A 17,751-nucleotide genomic window follows, 5' to 3' on the forward strand; every position below is an offset into this window, starting at 1 on the left:
CTGTTGTATCTAAACTAACAAACAAATGGAAACGACATTTTAGGTGTTTGAAACTGGTCTTGTTATCTCTAGAGAAGTGGGTTGACTTCACACTTGAAGGTCTGTTGTTAGTACTGAGGCGCGAGTCCCAGTGCATGTTTCCCTCTTGGTTATATGGTAGTATTTTGATGGCAGGTTTTTCAATCCAAGTTTAAGAGCCTGCTATACTAAAGGCTCGTGTCGTGTGCACTAAATAAAACTCTCTAGAACAAAAACCAAGAATCGCATGTCATTGGATGCATTTGTCAGACTTGTTTGTTTATCTTCTATAAATGATTTCGGTAGCTAATGTATTTTCCAGTGCAGTCATAAACCTGAAGTTCTGCAGCTTGCTAACGGGTGTGAAATTTAGAGTATTGAGTTCATGACCTTCTGTGCTACCTTTCTCAGACTCCATCCGAAAACTGACTTGCAGGTAGGACTAAACTGGGGTCTTTATCTCCCTGGATGATATCTGCTGTGGTCTTCAGGCTGGAGATTGAAAATGGCAGACTTATGTATGCGATTACTTCGTTGTGTATTGGGTTGTTTGGTTAGCATTGAAGAGTTTTGAACTCTTAGTTTTATCTCCCTGAAAAATCATTGGTACTCGATGACAGCTCATGCTCTTTTCATTTGTGGCTGCTTTCTGCGAGCAATTATCATCAGAAATGCTGTGATAAAATTGACATCGTGTCACAAACGCTCCTGGAATGGAGTCAACGGGCAAACAGGATTCACAGTAACAGGGGCAGTCAATGTACATAGAAAACTGAAGAGCAAATGAAGAGAAAAATACTGGAAAAGGTGAAGTTTACAAGACTGTAAAGATATTGAGAATAGTTATGCAGTTAGGCAGAGAGCATGCTGGGCTGTACTCTGTCCAGTGAATTATGGGTTCCTTGATTGCAGAAGACAGAGCTTATGGCAAATGTATGATAAACCTTAACTTCACACTAAATGCAAGTTGAATATTATTTATATGCCGGCTCTGTAGTAGAAGGCATCCACCTTCTATGTCTAGGTGATCTCGAACTTGTGTTTGCTGTACTGCTTTCAGCATTGTTAAATTCTACTTCACTGCCCACTGATCTTAATTTCTTTACAGTTTGCCCATGAAATGAGATTTATATAGCCAAAGTACCGTTTTATCTCTCTGCTTGGTAGACCTCTTTTGACAAATTGGATAAAAAGGTAAGTCCTCAAAGGACCTGAGGGACAGATGTAAATGTGTATTGGGGTGGAACAGTGTTCTCTACCTGTGATTGAGAGGCTCCAGTGTGAGTGTGTCCGGATGCAAGAGAAAGCAGAAGTGACTGGTATTGTGAATGAACAATCAACCGATGGGTGTTAGTCCTTTTCAATACTTACATCCAACTTAGTTGGAAAAAGGTATTTGTTTTCCATTCTCCTTCCACCTCACAAGCAGCCTGTATACGCAACTCTTGGTTTCCCATTTTACCCCAAGAAGAGAATGTGTTTGTAAAGAATTTGTTTTCTAGTCACCTTTTTCTTCTATTTAACCTATAGTGTGGCATTTTAATTCATTAGTGTTGTTTTTTAAAACTGTGACATAAAGTTCTACTAAGCAGCCAAGGAGAAAACTACTGACAAATATATATTCCTGATATGTAAATTAACTTAACTTTTTTTTTTTTCCCCTGTAGAATGTTCACTAAATACCAGTATGTGTACAAAATCTGTTCTCAGGGTGGTTGAGCTGAAATCCATTATGCTAATCTGTTTGCCAACAGACATTAAAGTGCTATTGCTTTAATGACAACATAGTTATCAGACATTTTCTGGTGCATTTTGCTTGGATGGATTAGGATTTAGTGAAATAAAACCCACTTGTGCTGGACAAAGTATACGTTCTTTCAAGTCTGTGATTGTGGTTAGTGTCTTATCTTGTTCTGGTTCATGTTGTTAAGCATAAAATTTTACTTAAGTGTGAAGTGTTTCTGGCAAATGATTGGCTATTTTTGAGTGGTTTTGTTCATACTGTTTCAATTTACGGTATCATCTCATGAGAATTATTCATTGTGGAGTTCAGACTTAGGGAAGGAAGTGAGAACTGTACTATTAAAAATATGCTGAGTAATTTGTGCTCCTTTTTTCATTCTTCTGTCATTCATTATTCTTAAATATCCTCTGACACATAGTTTACAAAATATAAATTACATTATCATCTGAAGTAAAACTGCAATGAGATGTAATTTTGAAGGTTAACACAACTGAAATTTGGTGCATTTCATGGCTTTTAAAAATTTGCTACCAGTTTCTGCATAGTTACTTTCAAGGTTTTGTGGTAGTTTCTTGTGCAGTGTTTCCCTCAGGGGGGAGCTTATTGCCCCTACAAAATAGCTTTTAACAGGTACAGCAACAAGGTAAAGTAAAAAAGATCAATATTTCATTTTAGAAGGGTGTTGCAGAAAATTGGTTTAGAACTGTATTTTGACTGTTCATTTAATGGTCTTTTTTTTATTCTCCTGTAATATTAGGATATCCTCCAGTTCTTCAACCTGTATTAAAATTGCTGGTGTTTAAGCCAGTAGTTCACTTGGTTTGCGGGTCTAATTTATGCAACACTTCAAGAATTTAAAAATTCCAAATATATAGTTTGAGGACAGAAAAAAAACCATTGCATAATATAATTTTCTTGTCTTTGTGTCCTAGGTTGTGTTAAAGATCATTAAACATTACCAAGAAGAAGGACAGGGGAATGAAGTGGTCCAGGGAGTGCTGCTGGGTCTTGTGGTGGATGACAGACTTGAAATCACAAACTGCTTCCCTTTCCCTCAGCATACAGAAGATGATGCAGACTTCGATGAAGGTAATGGTTACAGTTTTGCAAAACTTTAGGGTAAAAAAAAAAAAAAAAAAAAAATTAATAAAAATCCCTATGTGCAAAGAAGGATTTTTATTTTGTTCCCCACAGTGACAGAAGCTTCTATGTGATCAGAAAATGGTTTTACTTGACTTGAGGTATCAATGGGTTAACTCGCAGTGCCATCCTGCATGTCCAACTGAAATCTCGTCTATGTAAGAAAAGTTAACAGCGATAAATACCGTATTATATGACACATTTATTTTAGAGTAAGACTGTGCACACAGGAAGTTACATAAATTTCCAGTCTGTAATTCGTATAGATTTTAAAGCTTTTTACGAAAATGGCTGTGTGTGTATTATGTATGTATATATACATGCACATATGTATGTAGTCAGGCCTGTAGATTGCCTCTCTGTAGATTGATTTGTGTGTGTTAAGTACTCATTGAAAGCCTGGAGAGCAGAACTTTGTCAGTGTAAAAGGGACTGGTTAACTTGAAATCTGGGTGATATTTTTGCTTCTCCAAGTGAGGTAGAAGTAGCATCAGTGGTTTCTATCTGTCTTGGTGTTTCCTTGATGGTCATTGCCACTGTAAGTCAGTATAATTGGCTTGACACAGAATGGTGTAAAACTTATAAAGTAAACTCGAAAGGCTTAAAATTCTAATCTTGGTAATATGTATGTGTGTGTGTGTTTAATGATACTAGCAGAAACGCTTCTTTGCTAGGCCTTAAAGAGAGACAGTTTAACTTCAACAGTAACTAAAGATGCAATATAGTCAAAGTAGTTGCTGGAAGCATGAGTCTATCTAATTTTGATAATTCAGTATAAGTGAGATTACTTAAAGTATAAACTGCTTTTTCTTGCTTATAATGAGGTTATTTATTATTAATATTTTATCTTATTATAAGAGAATCTTAGACTCTGCCTTTGAAACAATTAACTTTAAGAATTCTTCGCAAGTTGGTAGGGTTTCTTAACTGTTTATTGCTTCTGTTGTGGGATTGTACAATTTGCTATATGAAGAAAACCCACGCAAAACATAAGGGAATCTTGATTCTCCTACATTAAAATGGTGCTTGAGTCAGAACTGTATTTTATTAAAGCCTAAAAGATGTTTTAAAGATTCCTCCTCTTCTGGAGCTCTTCAAAGGATTGGAGTAATTAAATTTTCAATTGGAGACCATGCTTCAATTTTTTCTGTAGAAAATGGTTAAATTATTTCCGTGTAGCTGATAGGCAAGCAAGGAGTGAAATAAATTTCTTAGTTTCCGAGATGGATTATTATCACTGTAGATGACTGCCATGCTGAAGCTGTAAGCCTGTGATCTTGTATTCGAGGTTCAGCTGTTTCTACTTGGAAGAAACTTTATTCCAGGAAAGTGACTCTTGTTACCAGTCTTTCTTTTTCCCTTTTTAGCAAATAGGCAATAATCCTGTCATTAAGTACGGTGCAAAAGGCAATGCTTGTGGAGCTTCCCTCACCTGGATGTCTTACCTTGTTGACTTTCTGTTCCTGTGCTGCAGGCACAGAAAGAGCAACCTGTAGCCGGAGTGGAAAGTGAACGCACACCTCTAGCAGTGACAGGGAATTTGCAGCCAGGTCATGGGAGCTTGCCTGTGCTGAATCACAAAATCATTTAGACCTTTAAGATCATTGAGTCCAACCAGTAACCCAGCACTGCCAAGTCCACCACTAAACTGTGTCCCCAGTTGCCACATCTACCTGTCCTTTAAATACCTCCAGGGATGGTGATTCAGCCACTTCCCTGGGCAGCCTGTTCCAATGCTTGACAACTCTTTTAGTGAGGAAATTTTTCCTAATATCCAGTCTAAACCTCCCCTGGTGCAACCCAGGGCCGTTTCCTCTCATCCTATCACTTGTTAATTGGGAGAAGAGACGAACCCCGCCTTGCTACAAACTCCTTTCTGATAGTTGAACCCTGTAAGACAACCTCAAGAGATGTTTTGTATTGCTTTTCATCTTCCCTAGCCTCTACCGTATGAATCACAGAGAGGTTGCCTCTGTATTCTTCTCAGTGAAATACGGTTAAATGGACTGAACCATTTGGGCAACGCACGGTGCCCGTGTTCATTCTGCATTCCCTTTACTTAGGGCCTGGTCAGCCCTGTGACCTATGTGGTAGAGGCTGGGGAAGGTGAAAACACAAACAAAATGGCTCTTGAGGTTGCCAGATGAGCATTAGGTACTTTTTTAGGCTCTGTATGGAGTTGTCTTCTGTCTTGCCATGTGAAAAACACTAATGTTCTATAAATACTTCTTGTTTGTTTTCCCTGGAGCTGTGTTTCTGTACGCAAGCATCTGGTCAGATTTTCAGATTCTGTTTTTCTTCTAGATACAGATACTCCAGCAGAGAAATCTCTTGTTATATTTCAGAACCTTAAAATTCAGGATGCTAAAAACCAAACCAAACAAGGGCACCTCCCTCCCCCTAAGACTTGTAGGTTACATCAGTATCACAACTGCCTTTATATAATTGCACAAATTCAGGCCCAGAGATATGGAAGGAAAGAATAAGGGTCTTGGCATTTTAGTGCCTCCATCACCCAGAATGATAATTAACATTGTTCTCTTTGGTCAGAATAAAGTTGTATTTTCTTTTCTTCTTGCTTAGTGTGCATATATATATTTTAAAATCCCTGCCCCCCCCTCCCCCCCAAGATTCTCAATAGAAACAATCCTATTGAGATTCCAAGTTTCTGGACCTGTGGAAATAATTTCTTAGTGGACTATTGGTTGTACTTGATGTTATGTTTCTGCAGGCACTGTTGCACTGGCTGAAGGGCCACACTCAGCTGCCCTTCTCCTGAGGGGATGGAACTGGGAGCAACCACGGTGCGATTATTTGTTGGTAAACCCCTAATTTGCTGTGCTGAGAATTGAATGAATACACCCCCAAAATCATTTCTTCTGTATCATTTTGCAGGAGCTCTAGGAACAGGTCTCCTGAAAAATACTCATTTGCCTTGTGGTCTTGAGGTGGTTGTTGTCAAGGGAATTGAGCTTACGTACAGGAGGGTGATATTTGAGCAAATAAACTGTTGGATAATTGGCAAGAGACATTTAAGCTCATGTTTTCCTTTTTTAAACTGAGTGAATCTAATGTAAAACACATTTTTGAGGGTGCTAAGAAAGTATCCTTAATTTGAACTTGAAATAGGTATGCATGACATTTAAGAATCAGTTTGATAAAGATGTATTTCTAACTTGTTAGCAACAACCATTTCTTCAGATATGCTTAGATACGCTTTTGTTATGCTGCCATTTTGTCTCTTGCTGCTAATGCCTGAGATAATACTAAGTTTTGTCTATTTGAACAAAATAGATCTATTTCCTTTGAAGGAAGCAACAGAATTCCTTCAAAGATTAGATTTTTGATTTAAAACAAACAACATACCCAAGCTTGTTCTTTTAGCGCAAGAACGTTTTTTTAGTGCAGTTTGAATTGGACTATTTCTAGAAACTACGGAAAACATGAGAGGTTTTTTTTTTAGCTTCAAGTAATTCTTGTTATAAGTCTGGGAGGACTGTCTACCATTTCTGAATTCACAGGTGTTTTTCATCTTGGAAAGTTTCTCCTCCAGTGTCGTCTTCCTATGATTCGTTTTACAAAGTGTAATTTTTTGGTAAGATTTTCCTGTCAGGGAAGTCTTAAACACCTAGGTTGGCCTGCTGCTGCCAGAGCACAAGATTTTTGGAGGGGGCGGGAGGGTTCAACCCAGCTCTGTGTTAGAAATCTGTAGGTGAAGCTGAGTTGATGATGTGTGAGGTAATGAAGGAAAATTGCAGAACGGGGGTATGTTGTTGAGTCTTCAACAAAAGATGCTTCAACACGATGTTTTGGGGCTGCACTCTGGACTTTTGGGCAGGATTTACTTTTCAGATAACTGTGTTTCCTTGTTACTAGTGCACTTAAATCCTCATAGGTATTGAATTTATTTCTCAAAACACAGATCTTAAAATTAAAATTTGCTTTCAGTTATCTTACGTGTACAAGCCCTATTCTTGCACCCCCACCCCTTCCATTCTCCACCTGATGGATTCAACTCTTGTTTAGGGAAAATCAGATTTATGCTCTAAGGATTTTTGGCTTAGGCACTTCTGTGAAATGATGCAGTACCCCAACTTGTCTTTGTGAGGGTAGTTTTCGGAGAATTATTTTCTCTTTAGGGCACTTCCCAGCTTTTGTCCGAGCATAGTTTTGCTTTCTTTCAGTTAAGGTTTACAAAAAAGGTGTAATGCATGAACATATTTCTTCCTAAGAAATAGATGTTTTAATTATTCTTGACTAAATGGTGTCTCTAAGTGACGTGTTAAGTTCAGTCCTTTGCACTTCACTATTTTTATCTTTAGTGCTATTCATCGAGTAGCTCTTCTCCCTGTTTAAAGGGAATTTATATTGCTTTCGTGGAAAGCAACAGTTAAAAATATAGTATACATCTTGTAATTCTTTATAGGTCTTGTGAGACATTATTTTATAAGGTATTTTGAAACAGATACTATTTCAACCTGATATATTTTAGTACCTTACTTGCAAAGCTGAGATAATAAATGAAGTGCTGTGGTAATTATGCCAATAGAAACTTTGAGACAGTTCTATAATGATACATCAAAATAAGTTCTAGATTATGGTAACTTTTTCTTCTTTTGTAACTATGCAGAGTTTTCATTGGATTCCTTCTGAAATGCTTCAGATGAAAAGGTGATGCTGCCTTCTCTTTCCCACCCCTTCCTGCCCCCCAAAATGATTTTTACTTTCTTACCTGAGAAGGTTAATTTTGTTTTTCAATTTTCAGGTTAGAAGTATCTAGATGATTAAAAATCCTAATACCTGTATTTTTCTGTGCTGTAGGTTGTTATTTAGTTGTATCATCGGTAACGAGTAGAAGTGACAGTGTAACATTTCCACAAACACACTCACTGTTTCTTTTACTTGTGGCTTCTATTTAACCTCAAATGAATGCAGTTGCATTTGGAGAAACACGTCCTAACTCCTATAGGGTACTTTTTCAGGGTTTTGATGGGCCAGAGATGGCATCAATTCATACTGCCGAGCCTTACCTCCAGTGTTGCCCATACCTGCGATACGTGATCCTTGCAGAAGCAGAGGCTTCAGGTTGCTAAAAAGAACACGCTTGCAAAAGTTAATTTAAGATAAAACAATGAACTGAATGTGTGCTTTTGAAGTGTTGCCTGCTGCAGTGAGAATGAAGTGAGCGTTGGCTGTGTTAAGGCCTTTCCTGGTTTATTGGAGGACGTGTTCTTGGGGATGCGTTTCCTGAAGTGAAGCCTGTGGTCTGCTAGGCTGGTTTGATGTTATTGGTGCTTCAAGACCAAAGTCACACGAGTCCTTATGCTTTCCAGCATCCTGTGTCTCAGTGCACAGGTGTGGTGGTGTTTGGTGGATGGTTTTGGGTTTTTAAAAAGCATCTTTTAAAAAGGCTACTGTTTTCTAGAGTGATATTTTTTCTTTTATTAAGCTAATAGAGTAGCTTCACAAACAGCCTTGTGAGTACAACTGGAACCCCTAAGGTGCCTGAAACCCCTGTATGGTCAAACCAGAATCTCCCAGGCAGCATATATATACCTATAGGGGCCAAATGGACTACGTAAAAGTTGATTTCTTTTGCTAGTAATGCTGTAGAAGTCCCGATGTCATTAAATCACAGCCCCCTAGCTGTGTTGATTCATCTCCTTTCCGTAAAGGCTTCTGTCAACACTAGATTCTTACAGTTTTTCTTGTGAAAACAGCTTCCAGTTATTCCCGTTTAAAATCTGCTAGTATTATAACTTAACTTAAAGGTTTATCATAATGTTGTATCTTAAAGGCATATCTTTTATTTCTCTTTTATTGTTGCAGGACAGAACTTGAACATGCTGTAACTGTGTTCTGAATAGGCAGACGCAAGTTCAGCTGACCATTTTTTTTTCTGGTTTTTGCTTAGGTTTATTCTCTTTAGGTATAACAATTGGCAAAAATAGAGAAGGTCGTGTGTATTGTCTTTTATTGTAAGAAAATGGAACGTTTATGAAATGCAGAAATCCAGTTATATGAAATTTGAGTTTTATTTCGCTGAGGACAGGGAACAGATGATTCAAAAGCTCCTAAATCACAGCCTTGGTTCTGGCTCCAATTTAGTATGGAGCTGTATGTTTCACTTTGTGCTCTATGTGAAAAGAATATTGAATTGTAAGGTGGATTTTTTTTTTCTGTATCATTTGGGTGTAAAGAATGCATGAAATAGTCTGTAGACTTGGTAAGGATTTATTTATAAGAGAAATTCAGGTGATTTTGATACAGGCTGGATGGTCACTTGCTAAACGTGGAAAACAGTCTTGTCTAGGCTTCTGTGTTTTGAGGCTTTTTTGTGGGTTGCCAGAGCTGATATTGGAATATACCGATTGACAGAGGGGTTGGTTATTAGGTGTGCTTAGTTGTCGTGTCATAAGATGTATCATGTAATCAAGATTCTTTAATAAAGCTGCTAATCACACCTGAGTTATTTTGTACTTTACCTGTCACTGGTGCAATTCTTCATTTGTTTCCTAAAAGGAAATTAATATTGACACTGTTTGCGTAATTGTAATGGTTCAGTGGAGTAGCAGGCATGCAGCACGTCAAAGGTTTTGTGGAAGTTTTCATACTGTGCAGACTTATCTCTGCTGGAGGCTTTTGTCTTTATCGGGCAAAGAAATTCAGATAAAAGGCTACTTTTCACGGCACGTACGTGGACTTGTCCGTATCGGATACGGCATCGTACCACAAAGTATGTTTTTGTAATATAAAGCCCTAAGAAAAAGCGCTGTTAAGTACCCGAAGTACGGGAGAGGAAAGTGAAGAGTCGGCGCGGGTGTCGCCGTCTGGGTGGCGGAGCCCCGGCCCGGGCGGCGGCCGGAGGAGCCCCGTTAGGGGGCACTCGCGCCCCGCGCACCGGCGGCCGCCGCGCCGGGAGAGCGGCGCCGGGCGGGTAAACCCCCTCTTCTGCCCATCGGGGTCATGAAATCGTCGATACAACTGTACTTCGAAAAATACAAAAGTGCATTGAATTAAATACAGCTCCACTGGCTTCAGTGTTTTGTTGTTCCCCCCCCCCGTTTCTTAAATCGGCCTAAATGTGCCGCTTGTTCTAAGGAACCATATATATAGAGGGAGAGAGATGGGTAGAATTCGATTCAGAGACTTTGGTGTGTGTGTCTATATGTACCCCAGAAGCAGAACAGGAGCTTTCTTGTTTTGCAGGTTCTCTTCTCTTCCCAATCCTACCACCTGTAACTAAGGAAGAGGAGATGGCACTTGTGATGGATTTTCTTAGTTTATTTAAGTAGGTTTATACTCCTAGACTTAAAAACTGCATATAAACGATTCCTTTTCTGATAGTATCGCATGAAATGCCTGAAATGCTTTGTTTATTGCATTTCTGGATTTTCAAGTTGATTTTTACTGGAGAGGCAATGCTTTAAAGTGGTAGGTAAATCCGTTTGTTCAACGTTTGATTTTGGATCAGAAAAGAGAAATCATGTTGCTTTTTAAAGCACCAGGCATATTAAAGTTTTATTTAAATCCAGTTCCATTAAGATTTTGCTGCAAAAGTAGTTAGTGTAATTTGCTTTTAAACACAGAAATGCTGCACATTTTTTTTTTTTTTTTTTTTTAAGGAAACATATTTCATGGCATTTTTCCTTGAGTAATTTTAAACATAAAAACCCTGTGGTTGCCTAAAATCTGAAAAATTCAGTCATAGTTTGTTTGATTTTTTTTTTAATAACCCACAATTGCAATGGATATTAACATATCTAATACTTTCATGCTGAACGTTACTGAAAATTATGCTTGAGAATAATCACTTAGTAATCCTAAAAATGAAGTTAGAGAAGCATCTATTTTAAGTGATAAGTAGTTTACTGTATGTAACTATTTTGTAGCAGCGTTAGAATGAGCTGGAAGACTGCATCCAGCTCGGTTTTGCATTCAGCCATTTCACTATATGCAAGTTTTGACCTTGAAGCCAGGAGGTTTTTTACTTCATGTTTTGTGTTCTATATTAAAGGTATTCTTTACTTACAATCATGATGTATGATCATTTAGTTTGCTATATGGATATTTCATATAGTTTTGTAACACTTGCAGAAACTCATTAATTTTTATGTAATCAACAATATGAAAGTACAATTTTTTTTTATTTTCTGCAATTTACGTAAAATACTACAAATTGGCTAGTCAGAATTTGATTTTTCTTGCTAATATGATCAACTCAACTCTGACTAAAGACATTAAAGTGCACAGAAGAGGATAACTAAATCATAGAAGTATATTCGGGTGTTTAATATCTGTTCTTTGATTTCAGATATCAATCTCTGAATTTTATGCCTATGTTATAGTTTGTGATAGTGATTTGAAAACAATAAGCCTTACGTTTACTGTTTATTAGGGGAGAGACACTGTACTGGTTATTTAAGAGTTACAAAGAATCTAAAGGTTGTTTGATTTTTTTACAAATTCAATTAATGTATTATTTGTTCAGTTTTGGGAATATACGAGGACTTTGAAATACGAAAATATTTATATTCCTCCACACTTTTAATCACACATATGGAAATGACCTCATGGTTGTGTTTTATCATTAACTTCTGGAAATATTATGGTAAACAATATCTAATATGCTAGTTCCTATTAAAAGGACAGACTCCCGAGTAATTCTTTTAGCTGTTCTACTACAGGTTAAGTTATGAAATAATATTGCTGTGAACATATGGCAAAGGTGAAACTTACTGGCTTCCCCCCTCCCCCCCCCAAGTGCTCTGTCATTTACTGAGCATTTGAATTTTGCTGTACTGCAATTCAGGAAAAAAGTCTGGGTATAACCATTTGTATTTTCAGGAAAAAGACGTTTTTTTCAGGCAATTGCTAGAACGCATGATAGATAGCTTGGTAGATCCTGTATTCATCTTACCCAATGGAGGTAGGTGCCTTCGTGAGTGCCTAGAAGTTAGAAAAGTAGAAGCTTTAGTCTACCTCTGTGTTTGGAGGAAGTAAAGCTTTATCCAGAAGGAAACCCAGACCGTGTAAAGTTGGTGTTGTCAATTCTGGTAGATACTTTCTGCTTCATCCTTGATGGTGACTCTTCAGTCTTGGACAACATACTCCAGGTGTGGACACTTGCATTGGGCTGCCTGGATTGTGCTCTCAGCGCTTTTTTGCGTGTTTTGTTTTGTTCTGTGACACGTCCTTTCTTAAGACACCGATTGCTTGTGGTCCCCGCGTTCCCCCCGTAGCTTTGCCCAGATATTTTGACTCTAAGCTCGTTTGTTCTTTTGGTAACACTTCACCCAGTGTGACTGGACCAAGAGGAAAAGAGTGCTCTTTTAACACCTTCTTATTACCTCTTTCCATTCCTCCTCCTTTCCTTCTTTTTTGCTAATACAAGTATTTAGCTATTTCCTTCCCTGAAGAAAGCTGCAATAAACTTGAGGGAGCTGAAGAAAAGCACGGCAAAGTGAACAAATCCCACGTGCTAATATTTTATTCTGAGAGGCAAAATGAAGGAAATGCCTATAGTTTTATTGAACAACAATTCAAAGCAATACATCTGGGTAAAAAATAATAGCAACTGATTGAAATAAGAAGTAGTAGTAAATTAAGAAAAATCTCTTTGGTTCTTGTTTCTTGCTCGCTAATGTTGTATGGATTTCTCAACTGCGTAATCTGGAAAAATTATGTAGCGTTTGTTCGCTTTAGAAGAAAATTACACATACTTGAGGTATAGAACACATTAAACCCAAGTTGCACCTCTTTTCTTTACCGTGTTTATGCTTATTTTATTGGTAGAAAGACAGAGATGAGTTACTGAGCCAAGGTTCAGTACTGAATATCGAATACTTGAGGAACAGGCTTGAAATCCATTTTGCTAAGGGGAAACCTACTGCAACAGTGGAGTTGAAGGGATAAGATATGGATTCAAAAAGATTACTAAACTTAAAAGATTTTCTAGAGAAATACTAGTCTTTGATAGAAAAGAGAAAAAAAAACCCAAACCTTAATAGAGTTTAAGTTTAGATCTATATTTTAGCCTCATTTATTTATAGTTAATATATGTGGTTAAATCCGGTGGTGCAGACAAAAATGTATGGAGAAACTGAAAAAGCTCAAACTGAGTAAATCTTGCATTTTGCTGTAGTGTGGTGAGACAGAGTATAGAATCTTAATAACAGTAAAATTTAAGGAAATAAAAACTTCTTTAAAGCTCTACCGGGTGTACGTAGCTGCACATTTAATACTGTATAGTAGGTTAAATTTATGTAATTCCTTATCGACTGTATCTGCAAAATGTATTTATTGCAGATAAGGTTGTTCTCGGCCATCTAACTTCAAGACATTTACTTTATTTTGGTTTGTGGTGTGTTGGTCGAGAAGTTGCTGTAGTATGCAGCTTGTCTTTTGTTTCACTGTGTGCTGAATACACAGTTTGATTTCTTTTATTGGATTACATGCTTCAGTTCAGCATAAATTCATGCAGTAGAAAAATACACGTTAAAATAGATTGTTTACTCTTCAGTAAAATACTGGTACGTTTTTGTAGGTTTAGTGTGATAAATCCGCGATGCAAATATTTATAGCCAACATGCAGCATTGTGGAGTTTTAGTCAATAATAGAAATGGAAAGATTTCTTAGAACTTTTTTAGAAAACAAGACGGGCATAGTCTTTGTGCGATATATTTAGGTCATAAGGGACATCTGCTAAGGATAATTTTTTAACACTTGCTAACAATCCTAATATAATATGGCCTATTCATCAGTCATATTGTTCCTGACTTGGCTAGTGTGGATTTTAGTGATTCCCGATGTGCATTCAGACTCTCTTAATTGCTAGTTTCTTGCTGTTCTATCTTATTGTTTTGTAGGACAATGCATAAGCGGGCACAGAATAATCAAAATGGTTTCCCTGGCCATATTAGGCACCTCACAGAGATATATTTGCTGTGCGATGTGTGCATGTTTTTGCAAGTGGAAGTCTCGTTGAAACAAAATAAATCTTAAGGGGGAAATAATTCAACAAGATTTGAACATGCTATTCCATATGTGTGTTTGAATATATGTATATTTAAAAATATACGTGTGTGGGTGCATATATTTTTTTTTATATATATATATATCAATCAAACTCTAATCTGTGTGATACATCTTGGAGCTTTTATACTGTGCATTTATGCAGCAGAGAAATTAGAGGGGTGAGTTAGGGAGGCACTACAGACACTGAACACGAGGATTTGAGAGATCTCGATAAACTGTTATATTGTGCCAGTTTTGTGCCTTTGGTTTGGAAAGAAAAGCTGGTTCAGAGATATTTGCAGTATAACTGAGATCTAATCTTTTATGTTCTTGTGAACTCGGAACTTCACTTAGCTGTAAGGCGTTTGACTCCTGAAGAGGTGCACGAAAGGTTCCTCGAACGAGCACATGCGAGCCAGCCAGGCAGATGGGCAACGCCGGGCTTCGTTGTTTGAGGGGATAGAGGTTGTGGTGGGGTTTAGGTTTGGATATGGTGAAACAGGAAAGCTGACCAGCTGAAGTCTGGCAAAATTACTAAAAAGGGTATTTGCAATTTGATTTCCACGTGTAGATGGAAATAGATGCTCGTTGGTTTTGGTTTGTTTTTTTTTTCCCCTTCTCCCTAGGACAGTTGTTTTTTGGTGTTTTTAATTTATTTATTTTATTTTTACTTTTTTTTTTTTTTAGCAGTTTGTATTGCTCCGTACTGTGTTCTTATCTACCAGTAGAGTCATAGCTGTTTGGTGCTTTCAGATAGCTGTTCTAATCATTAAGTGTTTTATCTTAATCCAGTTCGTGCAACTCTGAACTGTTTGTGATAGTGAAAAAAAAAAAAAGTAGAAATTGTAGCTTTTGCAGCAGGTTAGGGGAAGCTTTCTTTAGAGCTTACTCCAGGTGTTGCATCTTGTTTAAACTGAAGTCTTACCCCTCTGATCAATTTTGTAAGGAAACAAAAGGAATTTATTTGCTAGATTTGTTGCTCTCATTTTTACTCAGTTGTCTTAGCCAAGTACGATAGATGATCTTTAAAATCCCACATAGCTGCAAAACATGAAAATATTTCTTTTTCCTAATTCTTTAAGTGATTTTTAGTTCTGCTCTAGCAAAGCATGTTTAGGAAAATTGGTTTGGGCTATTAAAGCAATACCAGTGATCAGGAATAAATCAGCTGGTGGCTATTAAGTCAGTTGTTGAATACAGTTGAAAGACCATATTCTACGCAAATGTTGATTTCATATATATAGCTGTGTATGACTTAATTGAAGAATTTTATCGGATTTCATAGTTGTTCTCCACATTAAATAGTTGAGAATTTGATTCATCTATGCACCGTTGATTAAAACAGTTTGGCAAAAGCTTGATGTAAATTGCTTTACTTCAAGTATACTTTATGCAATGTACAGCGTAAGCATAGAGCTGCTGATTTTCTGTGGCTGCAGCCTGGGAGAAAGGGCTGAGGGAAGAGTGTTTGAGAAGGGAACTGCAGCCGCTGTTGTAAGGATGCGGTTTGGACACTGGGTGCCACTCCTGGTACACACTGAGCCTCCAAAGCCTTTCTCACGCGGTGGAACAAGCAGCACGCTTAAAAATGGAGGTCTTTGTTACTCAGGAAATTCTGAAGGTCTTCGTCCCCTGAGCCAAGTGGTTCTTCTAGTTGAAAAACATATTCCTGAGTGGTACAAGGAGTAATTAAAGCTAGAAGGGCAGGATTTTTTTATTATTATTTTAATTCTACTGAGGATGATTTTCTAGACTTGATGTGTTCCTCTCTGGTTATATAGCTCTCATCATGTACAAAAAAGACAAGGTCGCAGGGCCAGGTATTCAGAAACTAGACCAAACATGGCAATTCTCCTCAGGAATAGGAAGAATAATTTCCAAAGCAAAAAAATAGGAATGAAATATCTCCTTGGAAATTTTTGGTGTTTTTTTGTTGTGTGGTCGGTTTTCTTTTTTTTTCTTTTTTTTTTTTTTCTTATGTCTTTTGGTCATGTGCTTGTTAGAATAGCACAGTGTCGAAAATGATTGAGTGGTTTGTTACTGATGGAAGACTAGATGAAAAAAAAGTTGAGGATCGGTTTGGGATTAATCAATTTACAGAAACTAGAATTGGAGTCATATAGCGACGATTTCCAATAGGTACCAAGTGCTGAAGATAAGAGAAGTGCTGAGGAGATGGAGTGAGGAGGTGGGAGTAAGAAGTGTTCAGATGTAAATTGGAACAAAGTTAGTGCTCCCATCCTGAAAGCTGTGTAGCTCTCAAACTGGGCAGCATAATGTGATTTATGCTTTACTGTGCTCATGCCCGCAGGCGTCAGCAGGCTCTGGGTGTCCTCAACATTGTACAAACACATACTTGCTCAAACGTTTTAGAAACGACACAGGAGTTTAGGTGTCCAGGTCCTAATGGCTTTCAGTGGAATATTGGCATCTCTACCTGGCTAATTTGGAAACTGAAATTTCAGTTATAACTGAAAGGCAAATGGATGTTTGGAACACTAAATGCCATAGCATTTTAAAAATGTTAGACTTCGAAACCTGATTTCCATGCAAAAATTTTATCCACTCTTGTTTGAAGAGGAATTGGAATAGTGGGTCAGAAATTAAAATGTCCTTGGAGGGGAGGGAAAGCAAGACACTACTTGAAATAACGAACGGCAGGGTGAGGGATGACAGAGTTCCTTGTAAAATTCTACTTTGATGCAGTGGTGCAGAATTAAAAACAAAAAGTCCCTCCGTCCTCAAATGTAGAAATTTGAGCTCTTGGTTTTACTTTTTAAAATGACATTTGAAAACGGGTTCCTGTTATTCACAGTGCTCCATTCTGTGACATTTGACTGAATCTTCCAAGCCACTTTTCTTATAATGATGTTTCAAGTGAAAAATTAATTGATGTATTTGGATGTATAAAGCACAAAGTTAAAATGAGGAATAAATGTCAAATCATCTTTTTTTTTTTTTTGTCTGCTTGCTGACAGCAAGCAGAGCTTATACTCCTTTTAAAGGTAAAGACTTTCAAAAGTAGTTAAAAATACTGACTGTGGTTTTAATTGAAACTTGCGTATTAAGTCTGTTAAAGTTGCTATTAAATTTTTTGGACTTTCCAGGACAAACACAATGGCCCACAGAAAACTATGGCAAACATGAGTCATTTGGTATCTCCTTTGTAATTAGCTAAGCTTTATGTAGATAGTGAATAATACAAAGCCACATTGGTTTCTGTGGTTTTGCCAACTGTGGCAAAAAGCCTGACTCTTAAAATAAGTATTTTTTAACTTTTTTTTTCTTTTAAATTAGACCTTCTTATCGAAAGGCACCAGATACATAAGCAGAGCCAGGAATGAAAGAACTGGCAACAAACCTTCTTTTGTTGTCACCTGGAAATCTGTTAAATGGGCCACTTGAAATAATGAGTACGGCGTATGATAAGCCAGAGCCACCTGGGTTTTATTAGGCTACTCAATGCTTTGATCACAACTTTCTTTAAAGAGTTGTCTGTTTATAGTGTCAATGTTCCTTGTCATCGCTGAGATTTAGATTTTAATCTGACACAATACAAAGAGGGATTGCTAAAACCAAGGCAGTACTCAAATCAGAAATTGGTGTGGGAGAGATGCTAGTTCAAATTGTCAACCTTGAGACAAAGGCACCTGTTAAACAAGCCCTGTAATCTGAAACAGTAAATGATTTTCAGCGGATGTGGGACACATCTGCATCGTGCCGTGGAGAGCAGTGGTAATAACTGAGGCTTGCTGGGAGCAGACAGAGGAGTTCACATGGAGCGGTTGCGCTGCCGTCTTGGGTGGAGGGATCAGGGTGGGCATCAATAAGG

At 37.6% G+C, this 17,751-nt stretch overlaps 1 protein-coding gene across 1 annotated transcript in view; it reads left to right on the forward strand.

Moving 5' to 3' along the window:
* EIF3H (eukaryotic translation initiation factor 3 subunit H) overlaps positions 1-17,751 on the forward strand; it is an 89,512-nt gene that overhangs the window by 20,261 nt on the left and 51,500 nt on the right. Inside the window, exon 2 of the mRNA XM_054192730.1 lies at positions 2,695-2,851. Coding sequence (XP_054048705.1) covers positions 2,695-2,851 — 157 coding nt within the window. The remainder of the gene's footprint in view (positions 1-2,694; positions 2,852-17,751) is intronic.

Source organism: Rissa tridactyla, chromosome 2, assembly GCF_028500815.1.
Source record: "Rissa tridactyla isolate bRisTri1 chromosome 2, bRisTri1.patW.cur.20221130, whole genome shotgun sequence".
Taxonomy (NCBI): domain Eukaryota; kingdom Metazoa; phylum Chordata; class Aves; order Charadriiformes; family Laridae; genus Rissa; species Rissa tridactyla.